Here is a 26,529-nt window from a genome sequence, read left to right as displayed (position 1 = left end):
AAAAAGCAGTGTTAATTTCTATTAATGCATGTTAATATTAATAAAAAATGCAGTAAAATGTAATAAATATGTTGCTGTATATATATATATATATATATATATATATATATACACACACATACGATACAAGGTGCATTGAAGGGTTAACATACACAGATTAGTATGGGGCCCCTATGCTCGTGGGGTCCACAGGCAAATGCCCATCAGGCCCATGTGTTAAGACAGCCCTGGTTCTGTATGTCTTTGGGGTTTCCATTCATTTCATAGTTGGAAGAGGGAACATTTTGGTCACATCACCCTTTGCCCTCTATCAATTCTGGTGGGTTGCAAGACTGAATCAGCCAGCATTTGAGAAAAGATCTGGCTTTTAGCTGGGCAGACCTCTGCACATTTTATTTCATCTCCAGGTAAGCAGAAGAAAGTTTAGCAAATCTTCTTTTTCTTCTCGATGGTCATAAATTGTTACCTTCTCTTTGACAGATATCACCCTACAGTGGCTTATTCAGCATTCAAAGTCCCGGCGAAGCTGAGAGCTCTTTGTCCAAGTTTTGGATCGGGAAGATGCGATTGTAAAAGCCAGGCGCACCTCCTCCTTTCTCTTTCCCCATCTCCTGCTCTTTCCATCCCTCTTGCCCACCTCTTTTTCCCTAGATGGGTATTTTTAGGGGACACAAGAACCCTCTTCAGCTGAGATTGAACTCCTGTTTTTATTATAAAGAAATTGTCTGCTCCCTCCTCTCTTTTGCTCCTTACTCTGATTTTGGCACTGTTCTGTTGTTGTCAGTGTGTGTACAGTATATATATATATATAAATATATGTATATATATTTTAATTTTTTAATTTAAGCAATTATACTGTTACTAAATGGGGCCTGTCAGCTGTCAAGGGGGCAGCAGCTAATGGATGGGGTGGGAAAGTAACAAATGCAGTATTGGGGATGTCACAAGCAGCCACAGAACAAGTGGGATCTTGCTGGGTACAGAGCATAACTTTGGGTGATACTCTGCCTGCAAGATAACTCTCTCCTTCCATCTTTAGCACCTCTTTTCTCCTTCTGTATATGGCATGATTATTGGGGGCGGGGGAAGGCATCCCCAGGAGAGCCTCCTAGAGCAGTATTTGCATTTAATCGCCTGTGCAAGACTTTAGGGAAGAGCCAATGCAGGTTTTTTTTTCTTTGCCATGAAATCCTTAGAAACAATGGTCAGTTTGGTTGTTTTCCAGCAGGCAGGAGTGAAGCCCTTCGATCTGAGCTTTAAATCTCATTCACTTTGCACTTGAAGATACAGAACAACATCTCTTGCTGCTGCTGTGTTTCAGAACCATACCTGATATATGCTGGATGCGCTCCTTCTCTTTGAAAACCTGTAAGGCAGCTTTCTTTGCAAGGATCACGATATTTCCCTGAATGGAAGCAGGTAGTGCAGATGACTTAGAATTTTGGTGCACTGCCAAAGTGACTAGGTTTGGATCGCCAGCGTTCACTGAGTCCATGTTTTAGCCTGTCTCCTCCCTCAGACATTTGTGGATTGTTGAGGAACAGAATGACTTATGCAAAGGTTCCATTCAAAAGCCTTTTGAGCAAGACTTAGAGTTCATAGAATGGTTCACTCAAAGCACAGACCTTGTTTGAATTCTAGAGCAGGGAAGGAATGCAGGAGAGGCTGTCTTTGCCCAGAGTTCAGGATGAAGCTGTAAGACCCAGGATTCTGTTCTCAGTGTCCTTTAAACTTAAATCCCTCCTCCTCCTTCCACCAATGTATGGAGAGCTATGGAAACTTTGCTTCTCAAACTCAAGGGTGAAGTTTTAGGATAATCGAGTTGAAGAGGAAATTTCATTCTGTGGGTTTGTATAAGAAACCCCTTAGATTATAGCGTGCTTGAGTTTCTGGCAAAGGCCATGATATTCCTGGCTAAGGGAAGTCAGTCTAGGCTACTGCTTCTATGTCTCCTTTTGACTCACTCTGGAACTTAAAGCAGCTGCAGAAGATGCTCAGGAAGTGAAGCTATGAAAAATATTTAAAGATGCGATAAGCTAATACTGTTTCTTGTAAAGATAGTTGATGCTGCTGGGTAGCTATATCTCTTTCTGTCCCATGTAAGCTATTGACAGGTGTACAGTCGCAGGGCCCATCCTGCCATGAGCTGCTTCCCTCAAGAGGGGGAGGGTGCTTTCTAATTCCATTTTTTTCTTTTCTCCTCATTTTCACAGAACTGCACAAGGAAGCATTTTACTTTTTTAATTTAATCAATTGTATAGTGTCATTTATTCCTTTTTTAAAAAATACATTTTTGGCTCATACTTTGACCTTCTCTGGAAAACAAATCTTGTAACAGTACTTTTTTTGGCTCAAAATAACAATAAATTAACAATTTTATGTTGGTGGTGGTTGCACTGTTACCTTTTTTCTTCAGGTGGTTTGTTCATACATTCTTTTCCATGCTGTATCCGAAGATTTGATTCTTCCGAGGGTTTTTTTCCTATTGTGGAAGAGCAAAAACCTCTCCATTGCCTTGGAAACAGAGACCACAATTATAAATAAAGGAGTTTGTTCTTGAGATATTACAAATGTCATTCTAGAAAGGCTAGGAAGGAACCAAGCTAAATCTCTCCCAGTATTATTCTTCTGGTAAAGATGTGAGGCTCTTTGTGGGATAGCTTCAGTGAGATTTCTGCAGCAGCATATTCTTCAGGTTGCTCAGACTACAATTCCCAATATTCTCAGCTAACATTCTCACTGGTCATGGAAATAGTAGTTCAATAAAGGGAATAAATCTGGTGTTAAGAAACAGATGTTTAGCAGAGACAGATTGACGATGAGGCATTGCTATTGTCTAGGGTGTTTTAGCCATTTTGCCAGAAATTTAGACAACACAGTAATGTAGCTCCATTTCTAGAATGTAACATAATTTTTCTCTTATACCAAACTGACTGGAACACACTAATAAAACTCAACATTTTGACTTTAATTTAAATGTTTTTCCCCCCAATTTCTGATCCATGGTAACTTCAGCATTATTTTAGAATCTGGTTAAGGATCAATCCAAGAAGCTATATTGTATAACTGATTGGGTGTCTCTGGAATAAAAACAGGAATGGTCTGAGCAAGTGCCAAAACCATCAGCTCAACTAAGTCTGGCCAAGTCATTATGAGAATTTTTGTGTAAAACAAGAATCTGGAGGGCTCCAGATTCTCCATATCCTAGGTCTGTTCCCCCCACCCCCAAACATAATGCTTTCCAATTGTTTTGGATTTCTGTAAATCTTCTGTCAGCATGATTGGCATGTTTCCTCTTGGGCCGTAAGTAAATTTTGATTTGAGTTGAGCATGATTAGCTGCTTTGAATTTGGATTAATCCCCCAGTCTAGTATGCTAATAGCTACTGAAAATCCCAGTGCATGATCTGTTTGCATTTTTAAGTTAAACCTCCAAGAAATCTCCAAATTGGCTTGTTGAGGAAACTCCTACAACTTGCCATGGAAACCCTGCTTTCTGTGGTGGATAATGGGAAATATTTGACTCTAAATTCTGTCTGCATAGTTGTCAGAATTCACTGCCTTCTCATAATATTGCCTAAGTATATTCTAGCTCATGTCCTCTCCTGCAGTGCCATTTTTGCCGAACCGTGCATTGCAAAATAAAGTTTTGAAGCCATCTATCAGTTGAGTTGTAGGACTGCCAGTAGAAACAATTTCTCTTTCCGTGATGATACCTTGATTATGGAACCCTCTTCTATACTTGGTCTTGTTACAATCTTCGGCTAGCAACTGCTCATGTCTTCCATACAGGTCCATAGTTAAAACTGCTCTACTGCTGTATTCTTACCCTTACACATTGTACAGGCTGGGGCAAAATGACAGTACCTCAGATACTTTCCCAGATCTTGCGAACTATAGGAATATGTCTGCTTTTTTAAAACCTTACATCAGCAACTATGCAAATCATGAAACGTTTTCTGCCATTTCATCCTTGTATACTAGGAACATTAGAGATTCTTTTTACAAAGTAACAAGTCTGACCAATTGTCTTGGAAATAGTTGCCCTATGTACTTGCATGCTTTGGGGGTGGGGGCAGGGGGCAGTTGAATTGAATGAAGTTTACCCTTCCTGATTTCAACTTCTTTGAAATTCTCAACCTTTCCTTTCTTTTCTTGCTCTCCCCCAGTTCTGCAATATTCCAGGAAGGCTTGATTGGTCTCTTTTTTTTTCCACCCTCCATTCCCCACCCCCAGTGTTCTGACCAACCAGGAGCTGTGACAACAAGCCTAGCATTGTTCTTGCTTGGCCCTGGCTCAGAAGAAGCCAGCAGGGAGAGCATAGTATGAATAGCAGCTCCCATCCATTCCCCTGTTATACTGCTAGATATTCAGGTCACACTAGTGCTTTGGCTGCACACCCTTCAACCATCCTGGTAGGGCTTGGATCAAGAGTCATGAATCAAGACAGCAGCCTCCTCTCAGTCTGTAACTGTGTCATAATTGTTCGGTCTGGCTTCAGTCACTTGAGATTCCAACACATTATCAGCTTCTATGTTGGTAACAATTATATGTTAGCTTACATGTATGTAGTTTCCTGAGTTTGTTCTTAAAACTGGAGGGGCTGTCATTCCTATCATCCCAGCATCATCTCTACCACTGAACTACAAAGTGATGCAAATAAAAATGATTGAGTCATATTTTTTTCCTGACATACTTTTATGTGAAGGCTATGTGGAGATCAGAAAGGATGTGTCTATGGTTGTATTGATGTTATGACCAAAATTTGGAGAAGTGCAGAATTATCAAACCATTGCTGTTTCACTGTCTTCTGTGATTTATGTACAGCTGCTGGTGCTGCTTCATCAACTCTAGCCCCGTAGACTTTGTCAAAGTGGGTGGAGTTTGATGTACATAAATAAATTAAATAAACAGCCCATTTATGTGAACAATTTCTTCCTTCCCTCCCATTCCTTGGCTTTTGAGCATAAGCCAAAGAGGATAGTGCAATAAATTAATACATTGTGGGACAAGGTTCTAGCAGCTTTAGGAGGATGCAGGAGGCTCACAAGAGAAATATTGGGAAAATCAAGCTGAGATTGTAGTTAGCCAAGTTGAGAGACATGCAAGGGGCAGGTGTTTTTTTTTTTTTTTTGTTCATGTGTGGCATCTTGTCATTGTATTCTCACAATTTTGGAAATTTCCAGGCTTTCTTGAAACAGATGTTTACTATGGCTCATCCAAAAAAAAATTCATGGTCTAGACCAGGGGTCTCCAACCTGGGCAACTTTAAGCCTGGCAGACTTCAACTCCCAGAATTCCCCAGGTAGCTGAGGAATTCTGGGAGTTGAAGTCTGCCAGGCTTAAAGTTGCCCAGATTGGAGACCCCTGGTCTAGACGAGCAAAGGGGTTTTTCCCTGTTTTTCAGGAGAGGGGAATCGGGAGCTAGAAAGGGAGAAAAATCTGGTTGGCCAAGAAGAGATGATTCCTCAAGAGACAGAAAGCATTCTCCTGTTTGCTAATGGGGGCAGCAGTCCAAACATCACTTTCTTTGTACATAGACAGAGGCTTTGTCTCCATGGCAGCAGGCTCATGAAAGGGCTGTGGGTGTCATTCCCTATACAAAGCCCTTACTGATCCCCTTGTGGCAGTTGCAGCCCATCCCTTAGTAACTGCCTCCCTCTCTCTGGGCGTTTCTTCCTTCTGAGGGTGCAATCCAAAGAAAGCAGAATACAGGGAGTTTCAACCCTCAGCAAACTGAGCTGGGAGTCTCTCTTCACAGGGAAATTAGGGGAGGAGCACCGCCCCCCCCCCCAAAAAGCAAAAAGAGCTGCAGGCCAAGCGAACGCTCCTGAGAAGATGCTTGCTTTATTCTGCAACAATCCCTGAACAGAGAGAAACATCTGGACCAAGCAGGAATATTGAAGCTTTATGAAAATCTGAACCTCTCCCTGCTTGCTTGTTTGAAGGAGTTTAGCTATTCTGCAACAAACCAGCACAGGGATGGCAGCTCCTTTTCTTGGGATGGAATTTGGATAATGATCCCTTTAATGTTGGTCTCATTCACACATCAGAACATCATAGTGTGCTGGTGGTGTAGGTAGATATTTGGTAGCTGTTTTGCTTTGTAAATCTACCCTGTTTTAAAGCTTAGTGGTTTTATTAACTATGTTAAGCAAAATCTGATAAAATGTAAAGTAAGTACCCTATCAAAAAATCAAGCCACTAGACCATGACTACTTGAACAGCTTTTCAAATGAGTCCTTTAGCACAATGGAAGGAACCGCTTAAATTCAGAAATGCACAGTGAATATTAGATTTGTTTTCCCTTCCCACATTCCTCATGTTGTTGACAGAGGTATTTCCCATCACTAAGTAGTTGACATCTATGAGTAAGAACTACATACAAACAAAACCCATAACAAAACATTCTGAACTAACTCACTCATCATAACTAATTGCTATTATTTATACTCACTACTTATGTCTAAAAATGAAGTAAATTTTATCCTTCTAAGAGAGATATTCTGTTCATGTGTAAGCTATAGTTGTAATACTGTCACATTAATATTATGGCTTAGATTTATCTGCCTTTATTCCTCTTAAAAACTCATGATGGTGTGCCTATTCCTCCCTTTTATCCTCACAACTCTGTGAACTAGGCTACTTTGAGATATACTAATGGAGCCCACTTTACCACATGGTTGAATGAACCTTGAACACAAGTTTCCTCAAGACTAGTCCACTATGTCAGTTTCAACAAGTATAGTTTTTGCCTGGATAAAAATGCAGTTTGGGAAAAATCATATTATGATCTGTTTAAATATTACACAAATACACATGATGGTAGACAGTGATTCCAATCAACTTTGGAATAATTACAAATCCAGTAATACTGGAGCGTACCCAAACTAGCCATGCTTTATTTCAGTGAGTTGAAAGCAACCCAAGCTATGTGATTAGTTTATGCTTCAGTATTGTAGAGTCACAATGTTGTTGACTGGTTAAGTAACCATTAAAAAGCTTGTCTTGCAAAGACAGCTGCTGATAGTAAGAACATCACTAAAATGGATCCTCGAGCACGTAAGTTCTTAAAGTCTGGATAATCACTTCCTGCTTCTGACAGAGCATTAAATATTACACTATATCCCTGCATAGCTCTTCCAATTCATATGTGTGCAAAATGCGGACTTTATAGCATAAAAATTATAGCAACTATCAGGAATTCTGATGTGAAAGCTTTGCTTTCAGATACTGGATTGGAAGAAACCAATAGTGTTTCCTCCTGGACATATGACTGTACCTTTAAGACAGGGTGAAATACATTCGTTTTTCAAATATTAGACACTTAATTTCCATCAGCCCCATAATAATGATTGGATTGATTGGGTATTGTGGTTTAGTACTATCTGAAAAGTTCTCTACCTTTAAGAGCTGCATAACATTCAAGGACGTTGAGTATTTCCCATTTCTTCATCTCCATGGCAAGAACAATTTCACCTACTATTTCTCTAAATGTTAAAGTCACAAGATAGTCCAGAGCTAAAATTTAGTTTAGATTGAATTGCTCAATTGTATAACATTATTTGATTGTATGCCTGGAGTTAGACTTCTTTTCTTTTGGATACCAGTGTTACTAGTCTGAGTTAACAATATTAAATCTCAGGAAATCAATGAAATAAATTTTAAACAGCAGCCTAAAATATGGGAAATCTGTGTTCTTAGAAGGAACAGGAGGTTGATGCACTGCTATCTAGTGGGAGGGGTCACTAATGCAGGGATGATCAATCTTTGGTCTAATTGTTATATATATATACCAGAATTGATATCTCACTGTTTCCTTCAGACCTGTTCACGAAGTGATCTGAAACTGATGCCCTCAGTGGGAAGAAAAAATTGCTCCCCCTTGAATCAAATGTAATAAACAGCCCACTTGCTTATTAGGTAAAGAATAATACATGGGTCTCTGTATATAGTTGAATTCCAGTGTTCACAGTCCAAAATGGTGCTGGCTAGTCTAAAAGGAAGTAGAGCTCGGAACACTGGAAGGCCCTATGTTGTTTACTGCCCCTGTAGTTTAAAACACAGAAATGGCTTTTTCCTTTAATGTGTTAAGTATTGTATACTCTGCTGAAGGGCTGATCAAGAGAAAGGCAAAATAGTAAGAGGCTGCACAGCAGCAGATGCTACTCCATTAGGTGTTCCTTATTTATTTGTGGGGCTGCATTTATTGCATTCTTGCAGGGGAATGATGGTTTCGGTCAGAGGTGTCAAACTGAAGGCCCACGAGTCGGATCTGGCCCGTAGGGTGCTTAGATCTAGCCTGCGGGCCTGCCTTGGAAACAGGGAAGGACCTGTCTGTGGTGCCTCTGCCAGCAAAAGCTCCTTTTTTCCTGGCAGAGCACTTGGGCCACATATTGTAGTCCAATATGCTTGCAGGGGACTGTATTTGGAGAGGCTAGATTAATAGAGAAGACTAGAAAATTGCTTGACAGCGGCATCTCACGTTGCTTAATTCAAGCTTGCTGCCTTTTGACGTTACTTATGCTTCCCCTCTGATAAATAAATTGCTGCTTTCCATCTTTTGTATTAGAAAATGCTTGGTTTACACACACATAATATTCCCCAGCTGTTTCCTGAAAGTACAAAAAATTTCAGCGAGATTCTCAGTGTCCAAATCCTTTTCATGTGGTGCTGGTGCAAGGAGGGGAAAGGCATAGAGCAGTGGTTCCCAACCAGTGTGCCGCGGCACTAAGGGGTGCCGTGAGATCTTTTGAGGGTGCCGGGAACTTTTGAGCTATGGAGATTTTAAATATCTATTTCCTTATAAGGGTGCCGGGAACTTTTGAAAGGCTTTCCAAGGGTGCCTCAAACAAGAAAAGGTTGTGCCTCAAACAAGAAAAGGTTGGGAACCACTGGCATAGAGAGTTGTCACTATTGAACTCAAAGTCTCTGACTGACTGTCAGTCACCCACAAAAAGCTGTGCAGTACCATATAGTGACAAAAATTCATCATTCTGTAAACATTTCATGTGCTACAAGAAATACTACGTATCAGACCTGCAACTGAATGCCAACAAGGCTTTCCAATAGGATAAATTCTACATTTTTAATCCCACCTGAATATCCCAGTGTACATGAGAACTGGAAACCATATATCCACTACTATTAATCAAAAATCATCTACTTTGGACATCAGGGCTGTTGGTCTGATTTATTCATAAAGTTACTCAATGCTCTAAAAGAAGATAATTAAAATCTAAGAAAAAAATAAAAATAAATCCCTGAGAACTACATAAAGAGGTTGGGGGCAGGGAGTGTAAAAGACTTTTAGATACAAAATGCCCCACATATCATAATTTTGAATATGTGTCTTGGGCCTCTTAAGGATCTCTTGACTTACTGCTAGCTTAAAGTGAAACTTTAAACTGGAAGAAGATCTTTGCAATGCTGTTGAAATTGGCTCAATATTGACAAGTCACTTGTAATAGTTGGAATGAGGTGGAGAAACATAACTGGGCTACATAGCCTAGGAAACAAATGAAGCAGAATGACATATAGGTCCTCTTTTAGTGATCATTCTTTCAGCAACCATTCAAACTTACAATGACACTGAACAAGCGGTAGTTACTGTATGAATGAATCTCATACTTTTGACCATCCCTGCATCCTGGAGTCATATGACCTTCCTGTCAGATTCCCACAACAGTCAGTGGAGAAGCTGGCAGGAAGTAGGAAGTCATGGTGATGTGAAGTCATTGATTAATGAATGGCACAATCATACGGTTTTTCAACTTACAATTGCATTACTTAATAGTTTCCGATTCCAATTATTGTAGTAAAATTAGGACTGCCTATACCTGTTTCTCCCAATCTAATGATTTCTTCATTGCTATTTCTTCACCGCTAACAGTTTTGCAGCAACCAGAACAACATGCATCTATGTAGACATCACCAGATAGAGTTACAGAAATCAAATTGACTTGATTTACAACCATTTGAAGTTATGATAGCACTGAGAAAATTGACTTACACTTATTGCACTTATGACCGTTGCAGCATCTTCATGGTCACATGATTAAACCAACATGTATTTATGACAGTTGTAGGATCCCAGAATCACATAATCACCCTTCTCGGGGGAAGAGGGTTTCCAAAAATCAAAGTCAGTGGGGGAAACTGGATTTACTTAACAGTTGTGTTGATTTTCTTAACTAGTATGGCAGAAAAATGTCACAGAATTTGGCGTAACTTACTTAACAAAAATCACATTGCTTAGTGACAGACATTCCAATCCCAATTTTGGTTATAAGTCAGGACTACCTTTACAGTATTGTCAAAAGGAGCTGGAAAATCTCAATTACAACAGGAAAGAGCCAGGAGATAACTGTGGAACAGATCATGTGCATGTGCCAAATGAAAGAACTAAAGCAGAAGAACAAAGCCACACAGTTCCTAGCGGTACAAACTTGACCCAATCATTTTGAAGGAAAACATCAGCCTTCACTTCAAAATTCTGAGCCTCATTAATAGGAACCAGAGGAATTGTAGAATGAAATAAAAAACTTGGTAAAAATGAACGTGAAAAGACTGTCAAAGGTTAAGAAATGGAAGAAAAAAAGCTGGATGCCTGACAGAACAGAGAAAATTGCCAAGAAAGCTGCCATTGATGCCACAACGACTTAATTGATCTACACTAAAGTACAGCATGTGTTGATAGTCACCTGAAAGTATCGATAGATCAAAATACCCCAATCTGGGGCCTCTAGTGTGAAGTTTTTAAAAAATCCCTCTACTCCCCCCCCCCACAACAAATACAATACAAGGTACAGTGAAACCTGGTGGAAAATCCTGATTCCCTGGTTAGACAAGAATTCTAGTTCGTACAATGTGGACAGATTCATTTTTTTGAGAAATACTGACAGAATGATCAATTGTCCTACCACATTTTGAATAAAGTGACTGGAACCTTTTTCTACTTAGTCTACTGGTTTATTGAGGCTAGGGATAGTGCTGACTTTGTATACAAGGCTGTCTCTGGAGCAGACATGAAGAAGAGGACAGTAAGGTCCTGCATCAGTGCAGAATAGGTTAGTGTGTACTATGAACTCTTTTAAAACAGGTGATTTCTCCGTTCTTGAAAGGGTTGCAAGTGGGCGTTTCCACAGCATCTTTCGCATTCAGAACAGCAGCCTTTCTTATCGTGGTAGATCAGGGGAGTCAAGGGCACCCTTGATAACTGTTCAGCAGAGAAGAGATAGCTATTGATGATGCCTTGTTCATAAGTTGTTCTTACAAGACAGCGCTGGAACAAGCAGATAATAGACACCAGCTCCCACCTACAGTGTCCAGCTATTTCACCAATTAATACTAAAAGAAAATCACAACTTTTGGTCTTGGGAAAAGGTAGCGGAAGAACTGCTGTTGGTCTACCACTAGGATGATTGAACTTAGCATGGAGTGCCAATGGCCCCTACCGGGGGAGGTGACTCTCGGGTCTTGTCAAAGAAAATATTTGAGGACATCTCGGTTTTGATTTTGCTTTCAGAACCACCATCACTGGAAGCAGTTTCTTGCCCACATTCATCACAGCAGCAGCAGCAGCAGTCCATGAAGGCCTGCCCCAGGGGTTTGCAAAGGCATAGTAGAAGCACGGGAGTAACTGAGCATTTGAAGAACAGGAAGAACTGGTTGACCAAGCTTAATAGGTCCAGGGTCTGTTTTGTCATGTCAGGAGACAGATAGGCCACAACAATATTACTGACATTTTCAGGAATGGTGCAGAGACCATAGATTACTGTCAGGCCAATCACTGTGCAGTTGAGTTGGCTCTCACACTGCCCATGCTTATTGCCACGGCATTCAGTCTTCTCTGTGCTGCTGATCCTTCTGGTGACCAGCTGGCAGCTGACGGTAAAGAGGATCGGCAGGCAGAAGTAGCATCCAAAATACCACCACATCCTAGCATTCTGATAAGTGAGAACCAGAGAGTAAATGGACTCGGGCAGCTCCTGAAAAGGTTTCATTGTGCAGTAGTCAGTCACTACACCAGAGACTGGTGAGGTATCCTGCGCCAGCTGCCAAAGAAGGAGCTCTGGGATTGAAAGGGTCATGGAACCCACCCAAATGACAGCCAGCTTGGCAATGATGGAGTGGCAATGTTCAATCGGGCGGAGCTTGGCTTGAGGGCTGGTAGCCGCATGGAATCTGTCAATGCCCAAGGCACAGAGGCTGAAGGTGGTGATTCCCAGAGAAGTCACCTAGGAGCATAACAAAGAGAAGTGGTTGAACTGAGATGGCCAAAGAGAGAAATAAAACATTTGCCTCTCCTTAACTTTTAAGTTAGTAAGGAAATTCAGACGTTTTTCAATTTTGTGCAAAAGGATTTCAAAGAAAAAATAAACCCTGTCTTTAGCATAGAAAATTCATTTACCACGCAGAATAATGCAGATCCCAAATTATGCCAAAATAAAATGGGATGTACAAAACAGGAAAAATCTTTCCAGTCCCCAGCACTTTTAAAATGCTTCAAGCTTTTAAACGTTTGTGCAATAATTCTCTAGAATTGAGATAGCAATATGGGAGATGGCAAATACTCCCAAATGAAAAGATGCATATTTAAATATTAGTGTCTGTTATGAGACTAATGATTCCATTTAATTCTGTAACCATGAACAGAATAAATCACATTTGGGGGATCAGCTCTACTAAGGAATGAGTGTGACTTTCTGATATATCAGCTTTTATCCTTGAGTATTTCCATGTGGAGTTGATGCTGAAGTTGTATCATACGCCATGTTTCTCAAAATGTTTCCCTACATTTTTTTAGTAACTACAAACATCAGTTTGGGAGCTGCAGCTTAGTAAAGATTGTTTTGTACCATTTTAAAACAAGCATATTGACTTTCCTTAACCATGAGGATATGGGGGGGGGGAAGTTTCTAACTCTCTGTTTACTATCTTTCCTTAGTTACTTCCTAGTTCTTTGCAATATATGAGGACATTTTGTATCCTACATCATTAAACAAAACCAAATGTATGGACATAGATATGTGGTTGATTTTCTAATTCTTTATTTGATATTAAATTATTAAATATCTAAGACACAATCTTGCTTCCCTGCTCCATTTATTCCAATTGGTTTCCCCTCTTTTATATTTTCATCCTATTTTTATTCCTTACATTCAAACTGAGCAGGAGACTTAGCTCCTTGGTGGACCTTTGAATAATTGGCAGTAGATCATGAAAGTTACTAACTCCTAACGATAAAGCAATGCTAACAGCAGAAAGCCCATTCTCCACCTCAATTAGAGTCCTAAAATCAAGGGTGGGCTTGTTAGGAAAGAGAAGCGTGTGAGAATTTCACTGTGAAAACAGAAACCATTTTGGGAGCTGGTACATTTTCAGATTGCTTTATACTCATTTCTGTTTCTACACCCCATAACTCCTGTTTTGCAGCTGCCTTCATTTGGTTCACATGAAAATAGATCTTGCAGACTTAAAAACAGTTTTGGCACTGTCAGCACTGTTAGCACTTCTATTTTAATTTTAATCAACAAATGCAGAAGGGATGCACCTCTTTGCAAACATTCAATTTTAAAAACTAGAATGTGAATATGGAGTTAATTTCTGCTGACTATGACATCACTCTTTCACTTTCTTCAGTATCCCGTCTCAGCAGGTGCCAGCACATGGCTCAGAAGCTAAGCAGTGTCAAGCCTGGTTCGTTCTTGGATGGGAAACCACTTGTCAATAGAAAGTTTTTAAAAATCCCAGGAGGAAAGCTATGGCAAACAGTTCCATATTACTGTCAAGAAAACTTCCTAGATATATCCACGTGGTTGTTGGGAGTTGAACTGACTCAAAGACACTATCCCTAAATAATTACAGGATAAATACTATGTTACTGTTGAGTGACACAAAAATCAAGAGGATTGGGACACCTTTACTAACAAATGTAATTAAAAAGGAGTAATATTCTCTTTCTCCCTCCCTCCCTCTCTCTCTCTCTTCCCAAGAATTATATGTATAGTTGAATACACTGTAGAAGGACAAAGTCAAATTGAAAATGCACCCTTGCTTAAAAAACTTTTGGCCATCTGTGTAAATATTGCAGAAAATGTATATGGAAGTGAAAGAATAGATTAGAATTTTTCCCTTATAGTTTGCATGTTATTCTCTACCACTAAAAAAATAATCATTCTACCCAAGTGGATGTGTTTTCTAAAAGCCTTTTATCTCCATCCCTTTATTCTGTTCCTTGTATATCATGCTTCCCTGATCTACATGCTTCTTTTTACACAGGGCAATTAATATTTATTTTATTTTGTCACAACAATATATGTAAGTATCATACAGAAAGGTTATATAGTATATAAACATATATATGAGTAAATATTAGGAGGTATAAGCATATATATATATATATATATATATATATATATATATATATATATATATATATATATATATATATATATATATATATATATATATATATATATATATATATATATGAAGAAGAAAAGAAAACAATAGGACAGGAACGGTAGGCACGTTTGTGCGCTTATGCACGCCTTATGGTCCTCTTAGGAATGGGGTGAGGTCAATAGTAGAAAGTTTTAGGATAAAGCTTTTAGGATTATGGGGAGCAAATCAACAATTTATGGTTTATGGAGAGCTGCAAAGCTGAAGCCTGAAGATGACGAATGAGACTTCACAAACGTCGCCAAGACACTTCCAATTTTACGCTGAGAAAACCCAATAACCAAAGACCTACATACAAACACCCGAAAACCTCAGAAAACATATATATATATATATATATATATATATATATATATATATATATATATATATATATATATATATATATATATGAAGAAGAAAAGAAAAACAATAGGACAGGAACGGTAGGCACGTTTGTGCGCTTATGCACGCCCCTTATGGTCCTCTTAGGAATGGGGTGAGGTCAATAGTAGAAAGTTTTAGGATAAAGCTTTTAGGATTATGGGAAGAGACCACAGAGTCAGGTAAAGTATTCCAAGCACTGATGATTCTGTTACAGAAGTCATATTTTCTGCAATCTAGATTAAAGCGGTTGACATTAAGTTTAAATCTATTGGTTGCTCTTGTATTATTGCAATTAAAGCTGAAGTAGTCTTTAACAGGAAGGACATTACAATAGATGATAACCAATGGGAGAAACACCTTAGAAGGTCAAGAGAGATTCTTAGGTCATTACTTAGTACTCCTTAAGCAACCTTTGGTCCTTTCCAGAAAATTCACTGAGTCAAAATGCATCTACTTTCTGAGCATCAAATGAGTTAAGTAAGTTTGCTGATGTCCCAAAGTAGCTTTTGTTAATTTCCGCTGCATTCAGAATCCCAGGAAAACATCCTTGTCTGCCAAAAGGGAAGATGGCAAAGCGTGGAGGAGAAAATGCCAAACACTGGGTGGGTTGGACAGACAATGTAGAACATGAATAAATATCAGCCAGGGGGTGGAGGAAGGGCTTGCCTCCTTGCACAACACTCTCCATTACAAATGCTGTGCTTTCCTTCGGTTCAGGAAATACTACGCCTCATTTGGACAGTTGTTCATAGACTGCTGAAGAGCTCTGGGCCCTAATTGCAGGCACCCGCTCATTTCTCAGAGGAAAAAGGGACATTCATTTAACACCGGAAGCTTTGGAAATTAAGCAAAGAGGCTTGCTTTCTTTATTCTTCCTCCCCTTCCCCCTCTTTCCCTGTCCCATGTCCTTTGAACTGCAGCCAAACCAGCACAAAACAGAGCAATTCCAGGGTACAATCCCTCATGGTGTTTATTAAACTATGAGCTTTCAATGGATGCTTAAAAGACTTGAGGCAAGGCCATGTTCATATTTGTGGCCATCATACTGATGAATGCTAAAGAAAGATGGGGTTTATGGAGAGCTTGTTTGAAAAGCCAACCCAAATAAAGAATGTGATGTTCCAAGCAGTTACACTTATATGATTTGAAGGACTTTGTTGATTACTTCGGAGGTTGCTTGGCAGGATGAATATCCAGTTAAGTTGTACCATCAACTTTCTAAAATATAAGTTAAGAGATTTCAAGATGTCTATGGAGATTCTCTGTCATCCAGGTCATGGTTGTCCCAAAGGTGCTTTTTCAAGATTCCCCACCATCCAGTCAGAGCCGAAGAAGCTTCTTGGATGAGAAGCAGAACGTCTTCAAAGAAAAACCAGAAAGTCCAGTTGCCTCTTGAAAAAGCACCTTTGGGAAAGATTTCAAAATGAATACCCAGGTTAGCATAATGCAGCCAAAACAGAAGGATAATAATTTAATAATTTAAATTTAATAATTTAATTTAAGGATGTTTTCAAAATGAATACATTCATTAAGATGTGAATTGTCATTTGAAACTTGAGTTCTGCTGCTTTAGTATAATACTATGATCTACTATAACACTGTGTGTGTGTGTGTGTGTGTGTGTGTGTGTGTGTGTGTGTAGCTGCCTTTGAGGAAGAGTTGACTTCTGATGAATACCTGGACTAGTCCTTACAGTTTTCTTGACAAGGTTTTCCAGAAGTGGTTTGCCATTGCTTGCTTAGGCACCATAAAGAAAAAGAAAAAGCAGGACAAGTTCATGCTTGGTTGAAATTAAGAGGCATCTGCAGTAAAATTAGGGTGTGAAAATCTTTGTGGAAAAAATACAAAGCTGTGTAAGATTCAGAGAATTGATCGATAATGGAATTGCAAATTTGCAGCAGGGTTATTGATGTGGCAGAGAGCAGAAAGGGCTGGCATTAGCAAAGCAGCTGCAACAAATTCTAGTTCCATTTAAAATAACTGTCCATAAATAGATGCTATCCAAATCTCTTAAAGTAGAGCTCTACATTTTATCACATTTTACAAAATATTCCTATGGGGTTTCTTTTATGAAGAATAATCCAGACCTACAATCTTTCATCTACAACCTGAACAAGTCCCTGAGGAAAAAGGAAATGCAGCATGTGGTAATTGCTGCTTTGGTAGGAAGCTTTTTATATAACTGCGCTTAGAATCACAGCCATAAAGTTATTGGCATATCAGGAAAATATTAGAGCCTTTATTGCAGTTCTTGAATTAACAATTCAACTATCAATATTGTAGTGCAAATATAGACATCTGGTTTGATGTCATCAGGAGAATTTGGGTGATATTTCTATGCAGGTCTGCAAATTTGTATATTTAATTAACCAAGGACAAAAGTCAGTGAACAGTTATTCCTATATGACCTAAATGTTTACTGTGACTCCACTGATATGGATAGAATTATCTAGTGTTAATTTTAGACAATATTTTGTTATGAAGCTATGAACTTTGAATATAACTAATATGAATCTAGTTATTCTGAGATAAATAAAACAGGTGCATAAATAAAGACAAATATTCAGTGAGATAAGGGGAAGTCAGTAATGTTTACTTAAGAGCCGTGGTGGCGCAGTGATTAGAATGCAGTATTGCAAGCTAACTCTGCACTCCATTGCCAAGAATTTTCAGTCGATTCTCACTGACTTAAGGTTGACTCAGCCTTCTATCCTTCCGAGGTTATGAGGACCCAGATTGTTGGAGGCAATAGGCTGATTCTGTAAACTGCTTAGAGAGGGCTGTAAAGCACTATGAAGCGGTATATAAGTCTAAGTGCTATTGATATTGCTAAGGCAATTTTCTGTGAATTCTATGAAACTATGAATTCTCAAGCAGCTCATAGTTTGAAGGGAGTACAGTACATCTCTGGTTTTGCCATTTTTTCCACTGCAAATTATCCCTTTCAAGACACCTTTGCTATTTTACGATATGGATAGCTGCATGTCTCTTAAATGCAAAACCAAACACAATGATACAGAACAGTTTTTGCAAAAGAGAAGCTATTGGTTCATATAGAATTGCAGTTATTGGTTCATGCAGAATTGCAGATGACCTTTCCCCCTAGAAGATAAAAACTTTCCAAAATAAATAAATAACCAATACACCAGTGAATATCAGAATATGGTAGTTTAAATAAAATAATGCTCTTCAACCTTTCATAGAAACAAAATCAAATATCCTAATGCCCTAACAGGAAAACCATCTGAATGAATAAATGTGAAGATGGTCAGTGCTTAATGTTAATATGTCTAGACTGCAAAACCCTTAAGGTCACTAGATGGCAGCAAAGCATTAGGTTATTCACTTCTCTTTGCCACCATCTACTGTCATCTACTTTTTTGCAGTCTAGATCTTGTAACTCCAATTTAACTTTCAACCTGATAGAATGACAGAAAACTGCATAGAAAACCTAAATCTGCCTAGATTTTTCACAGTTAACATGGTTTTTGGCAGTGATAGGATGTGTTGATTGCAAGAATAAGTACTTAACCTATGATTGTGTATTCTTATTTTGCAATGGGCTTTTGATGTGTCCAACTGTTAGTGCCCTTGTCATATTACATCAAAGACTCATTGTCTTCCCTGCCTCCTTCATGTACTCTGCTGTCCCCTTAGTAAAGCTCTGAATCATTCACAGATGTCCATCACCTGCTTTGCTCTCATATCCTCCTGCACTGAGCAGGGAAGCTATAGAAATTATGTTGAAATATTGCAGTTTCTAAGCATGGACAATCTATTCATTATGTTTGATAGAAAATAACTTGTGTGCAAAGGATCACATCTGTATGTTCATATCAGATATATACCATTACAGTCCATTTTCAGTCTAAACAAACTTTATTTTCAGCATGTCTAATCCTACCTCATTCCAGCTTCTTTCTTCCAACTGTTTTCTTGAAGACAGAAGGAACAGTGGTGGGTTGCTCCCGGTTCAGTCCAGTTCTTGCGAACCAGTAGTAATGGTGGCAGGAGGTTCTGCCTACCCAGCCGGACGTCCTCATAGCCAATCTGCACATGTGCAGAAGCACGTAGGCGTGCTCCCGTTGCAAAATGGTAGCAGAAGTAAGTAGAACCCACCCCTGAGAAGGAACCTGGTCTTTTGAAATTATATCTTAGGTATGATAGAAATACAAATGCACACCACATTGTTTCTTGCTTTGTAAATGTTCCAGGTTTGCACATTAATAGGATGGCACTATCTTATAGTATCTTTTAAAAAACTCACAGTTCAAAATTCATTGAGAAGATTCAACAGAAAATGAGTGGAATGAATCAAAGATATAAATGATAATGAAAGGAGTAGATAATTGTTTCTATTTTATTTTATTAAATATGTATGCTGCTTTTTGATTTTCCCAAGATGGCTTATATAATATTAAATATTAAAAAAAACTTTTAAAATAGTCATTAAAATTAGCAATATTTATTTTCATATAGCACACTTAGCCAGATTAGTTAAAGCATTCTAAACTTGGTTTTGGTTAGTTAATTTTGGTTTGGGGGTTTTAAACTATTGGCTAGCTGATAATTCAATGTAAAACTCAGAAAATTTATTAAATCAATAATCAGGTTAAAAACAACATGTAAATCCAATGCATGTCCTTGAACACAATTGTACTCTAATTACAGTATGGCATAGGACCTTGTGTTGCTGTGTTCACAGAAAATGCCAACCCACAGTCAACTTTATTGAGTAAACAACCATGGATAGATTTTTCTCCATGACAATCAGTTAGATGGAATGGTTAGATACTACTATATAAGCAGACCACTTCTATCTTCTGTTGTCCCACATCCACTACACAATATTTTCTTTCCTGTCTAATAGAGTATTGAACCTATTCTCTATTTCCCTAGAGGATGGGACCATAATCAATTAGTTAAAGCTGTAAGGATGTAGATTTAGGCTAGGTATCAGGCTGGAATTTTCTGACTCTGTATGATATGCAGTAAACCAGTGGAATAGAACTGTCACTGGTGTATTCTCCTTTGTTTGATGTCCAGACAGAGTATGGATAGTGGTGATCTCTCAGTGATGCTCTAGTCTACTGGATCTATGATACTGAGCTAGATGATTTCTGAGATCCCTTCCAATTTTTTAATTGTGTATGACAGGCCCAAGACATTATCCAATATAGCCTAAACCAGGGGTTTGCAAACTTGGCTCTTTTAAGACTTGTGGACTTCAACTCCCAGAGTTTAAGTCCACAAGTCTTAAAAGAGCCACGTTTGCAAGCCCCTGGCCTAAACTAAATAGATATTTCCAAGTAAAGGTTACAACCTGATCAAAGGCTTGAGGATAAGTCTGATGGTAGCACAGAGTCTGTAAATTAGTTGCAGGCCGAACCACTTCAGCAGGTTTTTATTGGTGCTGATCTCTGCCTAGGTTTTACTCCAGTGATCCTCACTTTTGGTTTGGCAGCCAGGTGATACCATAGAAATGTAAGTCTATTGGAAGAATGACTAATGAATTTATATAAGAAATAAATGAATAAGCAATAAATAAATAAAAAACAGATAAAATACAAATAGCATCTAATGACAAGATTGTGGAAGGCTGAATTCAATGTCTCCATCCTTGCAATCCTTTCCTAAATGATATGGTGAGATTTGGATTTATGGAAGTAAGGCTGTTGCAATCATATCTAGTTAATTGTGTTTTTGCAAATCCCTAGTTCAGAGAAGTGAGGAAGAACCAAGAGAAGAAGCAGTGTGCCTGATACCTTTTAAATAAAATAAAATACACTGATTTTAAAGTTAGCATCTTGGTTGCAGAATAATCTAACCTTGCCATAAGATGCTCCTTTGTTTAAGAACACTGAAGCTGTTCTGAGAGTATTTCGGAAAATATTATCCAACAATCCTATGGCACCATTGAAAGAAAATTAAAATGGCTTTTATCCTGCCCTTATTAATGAAGACTGCATGGTAATACATTTCAGCCAAATAGATTTTCCATGGAAACTTCACATCATTCAAAACACAACTCCTCCTTTCGTCTCCTTTTCATCTTAGGCGAAGCCCTACTCCTAGGGAATTCATGACGGAAGACATGTAACCTTCATGAGTCGCAAAGCTGAAGTTTTACACTACAGCAGGTTTTACAACAGATTTATGATCAGTTGTAAAGGTCACTCTGTTCAACATCTCCTTCTCTCAGCCTGTCTTTATGAGACTAAGTTCAAGACTATGATATATACCCCAAACTCTCTCTCATTGGGTATTGCTGGATATAACCAGAGATGCTGATAGCTGTAGCTCAGCAATATTCAGAGACCCATAAATTCTTCACCCTGGTTATATGTCTTCCAAATATTTGTCATTTACCTTGATTAAGGTAGTTGGTAACTCTTTATTAATTTAAACAGCCCTTGAGATTTAAAAAAAATAGAATAATAACTATTGTTGTGTCCTCAGAAGAAATTCAGCATTTTCAGGCAATGATTCAATGATAGCAAAGCCTTTACTTGCTATCATTTTGTCCTATTAAAAGTAAAATTCTCAGGGAGAATAATTTAAGGAAGACCATCCTTTCACAGTTAAATTGCCTTCTTCAACCAATTACAAGTGATAATCTTTGACTTCTAGGAAAAAAGCTTGACTTGTTTCCTTCTTCATCCTGGGTTCCTGTCCACCTCCTGCCTGTGCCTGTGGTGAGCAGGTATAATCTGAAATGCATTGTATCCATTGGGCAAGAATTTCTCTTAGTCTGGTTTCCCTTCAGAATTCTCAGGCTTGAATTAAAGAAGAATTTTTACCCAGTCTAATTAAATGTACATGATGTCTAAAGACTGATGACTTGAGTCTAGGTCTTGAAATGTCAGGCTACAGGAGGCCTATATCTGCTAATTATAGATTCAGTACAAGCATTAGATGCACTTACTCTTCTTGATTAAGGTTTTCTTTCTTGAGGTAATTTTAAAGCCCCACTTTTATAATCTTGATGTGAGACGTATCTAGTTTTCATTTCTTAATAAAGCATTCCCTAACCTGTTGTTCTCTATATGTTAGTCCTATCTACATGAACAATATCAAGCTTCTGGACAGTTTATTAATAGTTAGAACATTAATATTAATGGTTGAATCATTAATATTAATTATTGATGATTGCATAAAAAATTGCACATGATTATCTCCTGGAAATATAAGGCATAGCTTCCACTTTGTATCTCTGGGGTTGACACAGAAACATTCTTTTCATCAAATAATTGGCATTGAAGTAAGCATAACTGTGCTTGGTTCCATTTTTCCCAAAGGCATTTTTGTCATCCTCTTTGAAACAGAGATGGTATTTTCTATAGCTCTTCAATCAATCAATCAATCAATCAATCAATCAATCAATCAATCCTTAAACTTGATGTTAGGAGACCTCATCTTATTGTTTATTAGTAAGGCCAAATAACATGAGATTAAGTCAAATTCAAAACATAAAGCTGGCGAAGGACAACTAACATTATCCCTCTCTTCCCCAACTGAAGACACAAAGTTGTTGATGATACATACTAGAGGTTAGCAGAGGAAACTCTTACCTCCATGAAGGGCACAAGGCGACAGGAAAAGTTTCCCAGCAGCCTCGTCTTGGTAATTTCATTGAAGATGACCACAGGTAGGCAGAAGAAGAGGATAAGGAAATCCCAGAAAGCAAGACTGGCCAAAATGGAATTCCAGGCACTTTTCATATAGTAGTTATGCCAGACAATGCACATGACCGAGAGGTTCCCAACGATGCCCACAGCAAAGACAATGAGGGACAGGAACATGACAGCATAAGCGCTATAGGAGCTTTCTGTCACTGGATAGAGAGGGTTCTGTATCTGAAAACGCTTTCCTAGTGCCGCAGTTCTATTAACCTGGGCCTCTCTATCACCGTAGACTGCCGGGCTCTGTTGGTGGGGTTCCAAAGGATCTGTGCTGGATGGTGCTGGAGGCTTCGTTGGCTGTAAAGTGGCTGGGTTCGCAGGCCGAGGAAATTCTACTTTGACTCCTGGAACATATTGCTGAACTGACTGCCCATCGTCTTTTGTTCCTCTACGCGTTCTTCTCCTCCACCTCAGCTGTTCTTCTGAGAACTGTTGCTCTTCATGGTTGCCAGTTAGTCCTGAGTCTCTCATCCTGCCCAGTTCTCCAAGTAACTCCATCAGGACGCCTTGGGAGTTGATGTTTCTTTTTAAATGATCCTCTCCAGCCTTTGCCTCCATTCTGAAGGGTGCATAGTTTTCTTCAATATACGAGACAGCTCCTTCTTTCATCAGGGTTTCCAGTGGCTGCAGAAAACCAAGCAAAAGCATACCTGTCCAAGGGAAAGACATCCTTCCTTCTGCAAAACAGAGGTAAAGAGAAGAGATGCAGAGAAAGCAATTCACCGAATGAACAGAGATGTCACTGCCCTCGGTACAAAAAGGAAAAAGTTTCTTCACTTTGACTTGTGGTCTTAAAATAGGGCTGGGGGCATGAATGAGAGTAAACGAGGAGATTGGAGTTTCAGTCCAGCTTGAGCGACGACAGAGAGACACTTTGGTCTGCTTTGCCAGCTCACTGCTGCTGTTTATTCCCTCAGATCTCTGGGCAGAATTAAAAAAGGGGAAAAAAAATCAGTAATTCATTTCAATCCCCTTTTGTTGGACCACAGGCCCCCTGGTGGCCAAGCTACAATGCCTACCAGCTCCTGTGAAAGGATCAAAAGCCTCACAGGCCTTGAGCCAGGGAAAGAACCGTGGAAAGAAACCACCTGCTTTAGCCATATAGACCTTTGTGCAGACAATTCTATTTGGTTTTTGTTTTGCATATTTGCTTTTGCAGTAAAGAGGGTGTATATCAGAAAGAATCAGCAGCCTCTCACTGAAATATTTCCTTGTGGCCAAACTCTAAGGAAATCCACATGGTAACTTCTAAAGTCAATTTATAGGTTTTTATGGAGATCCTAGAAAGATGCTTTGAAACAAGGACAAAATAAAAGAGACACTCATGTCTGTGTGGGAACATTTCAGGAAATCAAGCAGACCTGCCAGGACTGTTGCAGAGGTGGGTTTCAGCAGGTTCTGACCAGTTCTGGAGAACCGGTAGCAGAACTTTTAAGTAGTTCGTAGAACCAGTAGTAAAAATTCTGACTGCCCCTGCCCCCATCTATTCTCTGCCTTCCAGGTCCCAGCTGATGGGGAGGAAATGGTGATTTTGCAGTAACCTTCCCCTGGATTGGGGTGGGAATGGAGATTTTACAGTATCTTTCCCCTGCCATGCCCACCAAGCCACACCCACCAAGCCATGCCACGCCCACCAAGCCACACCCACAGAACCGGTAGTAAAAAAATTTTGAAACCCACCACTGGACTGTTGGCTGAGTGAATCAAAGAATCTTTAGAAAACTTGTCCTTAAGCCACATGTTCTAAGAATATTTACTTTGTGTACAGCATTCTACCCTGTCACTTTTTCACAATGTTGGACCTTCAGTTTTTCTTACATTACTTTCCTTTCAAAGTAATGTAGCAATTACAATTTGATTAAGATTGAGAATGACTCTGGTTTATATCCTGATGCTGCCATGAGAACTGAATTCTGTCCCTGGATAGGTTCAATCGCTATCTGACAGCCTAAGTCACGGGTGTCAAACTCGTGGTGTCATGTTACTGTCATGTGATGTTTCATGATGTTTTTCCCATTTGCAAAGCTGGGGGAGGGTGTGGCCTGCGCGTCCAGCCCACAGGCCACCATTTTAACAACCCAGATACTTACTTTGTGGATAACATTGGAGAAGCAAATATGGAACTGATGGTGAAAAGGTGAGCTATAAATCCACACATAAAAAAATATCAGCCTCCTTTGCTTGGTATTATATGGGTTTCTCTCTCAGCTTTACATATGATAGTATAGCTAAACGATCGAAACGCAATTGAGATGCCTATCTAATTGGGCTGAGGAAAGATCGAGATATGGTAGAGACAATGAGCTCTCACTCTGTCGCAATAAGGCATTTAATAGTGCCTCCCCATCAACATTTAAATCTTATTGAATTCAACTGTAATTCATCCCCTCTTTTATTCCAGGGATCAAGCATTACTGAACCTTTTCCCTTTTCCTTAGACTTTAGCAGGCACTCTGACCAGTATACACCAGATCAGGGGTCTCCAACCTTGGCAACTTTAAGACTTTCTAGATGTCTTAAGAAACTATTTACATCAATATGGCATTTTCATTTCTCCTTTTGTCATTTTGCTTCAAGAAATGTCATCTATGTTCTGTATCCAGTCAATATGCTCCATATTTTAAAACTGAATTGTATGCTAAACATTTTCCTATTTTGTTTAAATTGCTTGCTTCTTAAAGAACCACACCAAGAAAAATTTGAATTTTGCATTGTGATCCCCTAATATTGTTGTATTTGGCAGCTGAACCAGTGTGTTTTCAGCACAGCTGTTGTGCAACCAGAAATAATGTAAGTGTGGTTTTCCAGTTGAATCACTGGAATTTCTCACAGCTTGCGGATGAACCAATTTTCTGCATTAAATTATAGTTCTTGTCATTCCAACTAATGTTGCTATTGCCTGATCTGAGTTTTTATGTGACAGATTTGAAATGCAACAGGCTGGACAAAAGTGCTGTGAATAGAATAGACAGACATGAATTTTTCAAATTCTGTTCCTTCTTGCTGTGTAGTGTATAGAGCAATCGATGGATTTTTTTTTTTGGTCCCTTGCATGATTTCTTTCAGGAGGCAAAAGATTGTACTGGTCTCAAAGTGCTTTGATTCCCACAATACAGACCTGGAAATGGCATAATAAACACACACACGAACAGAGAGAGAGAAGAAAGAAGGGAGAAAGAGAGAGACAGAGATCATTCCATGTGATCATTTAATTCTATCAGCATTTTTTGGAAGATAGACTTAGTCTCTAGATAATGTTCAATTTGCTGGCTGGGCTCAGGACATCATAGATGCTATATTATCCTTGATTGGACAAAGCCAGTAAAAGTAGTCCAATCTACATTCTATAAAGTTGGAGATAAGCAACAGAAAGCAACAAGGCAGGAAGAACAAGGATTAAGAACGGTCTGCTTATAGATATTCAAGCACAAGACATAATGTCTTGTCAATCTCTTCTTGCAATGTACACACCTGAAACACAAAACCTTATTTACGGTGCTAATAATTACCTAGAATGACTGAATTGATTTTATTTGGAATGCTGTGTGTGTGCAGTTGTTGCCTTTTCTCATTTTCCTACAACAAAGCTAAGGCATTTAATAGTGCCTCCCCACCAACATTTAAATCTTATTGAATTCAACTGTAATTCATCCCCTCTTTTATTCCAGGGATCAAGCATTACTGAACCTTTTCCCTTTTCCTTAGACTTTAGCAGGCACTCTGACCAGTATACACCAGATCAGGGGTCTCCAACCTTGGCAACTTTAAGACTTGTGGACTTCAACTCCCAGAGTTCCTCAGCCAGCAAAGCTAGCTGAGGAATTCTGGGAGTTGAAGTCCACAAGTCTTAAAGTTGCCAAGGTTGGAGACCCCTGCTCCAGATAACAACTTACTATCCATGGTCATATCGAAGAGTTTCTCTGGTGGCTGGGCTTAAACAAGATGATTGGGCCCCATTGATTTGGCAAAAAAATATTCATTACCATGTTTTCCTCAGGGATACGTAATCATGGTTA

At 39.0% G+C, this 26,529-nt stretch overlaps 2 protein-coding genes across 2 annotated transcripts in view; one reads left to right on the top strand and one right to left on the bottom strand.

Moving 5' to 3' along the window:
• ARL8A (ADP ribosylation factor like GTPase 8A) overlaps positions 1–4,676 on the top strand; it is a 46,948-nt gene extending 42,272 nt beyond the window's left edge. The window contains exon 7 of the mRNA XM_058174934.1: positions 481–4,676. Coding sequence (XP_058030917.1) covers positions 481–530 — 50 coding nt within the window. The 3' untranslated portion in view covers positions 531–4,676. The remainder of the gene's footprint in view (positions 1–480) is intronic.
• Positions 4,677–5,344: 668 nt separating this feature from the next.
• Positions 5,345–26,258, bottom strand: GPR37L1 (G protein-coupled receptor 37 like 1). The gene is made up of 2 exons (XM_058174933.1): positions 22,403–26,258; positions 5,345–12,238 (listed from the first exon to the last, which is right to left on the bottom strand). Exons 1-2 carry the CDS (start codon positions 23,180–23,182, stop codon positions 11,429–11,431), a joined length of 1,590 nt encoding a protein of 529 aa, XP_058030916.1. The 5' UTR covers positions 23,183–26,258; the 3' UTR covers positions 5,345–11,428.
• Between the last annotated feature and the right edge of the window lie 271 nt (positions 26,259–26,529).

Source organism: Ahaetulla prasina, chromosome 3 (genome assembly GCF_028640845.1).
Source record: "Ahaetulla prasina isolate Xishuangbanna chromosome 3, ASM2864084v1, whole genome shotgun sequence".
NCBI lineage: Eukaryota > Metazoa > Chordata > Lepidosauria > Squamata > Colubridae > Ahaetulla > Ahaetulla prasina.
This window is presented reverse-complemented; position numbering and strand designations above follow the sequence as displayed.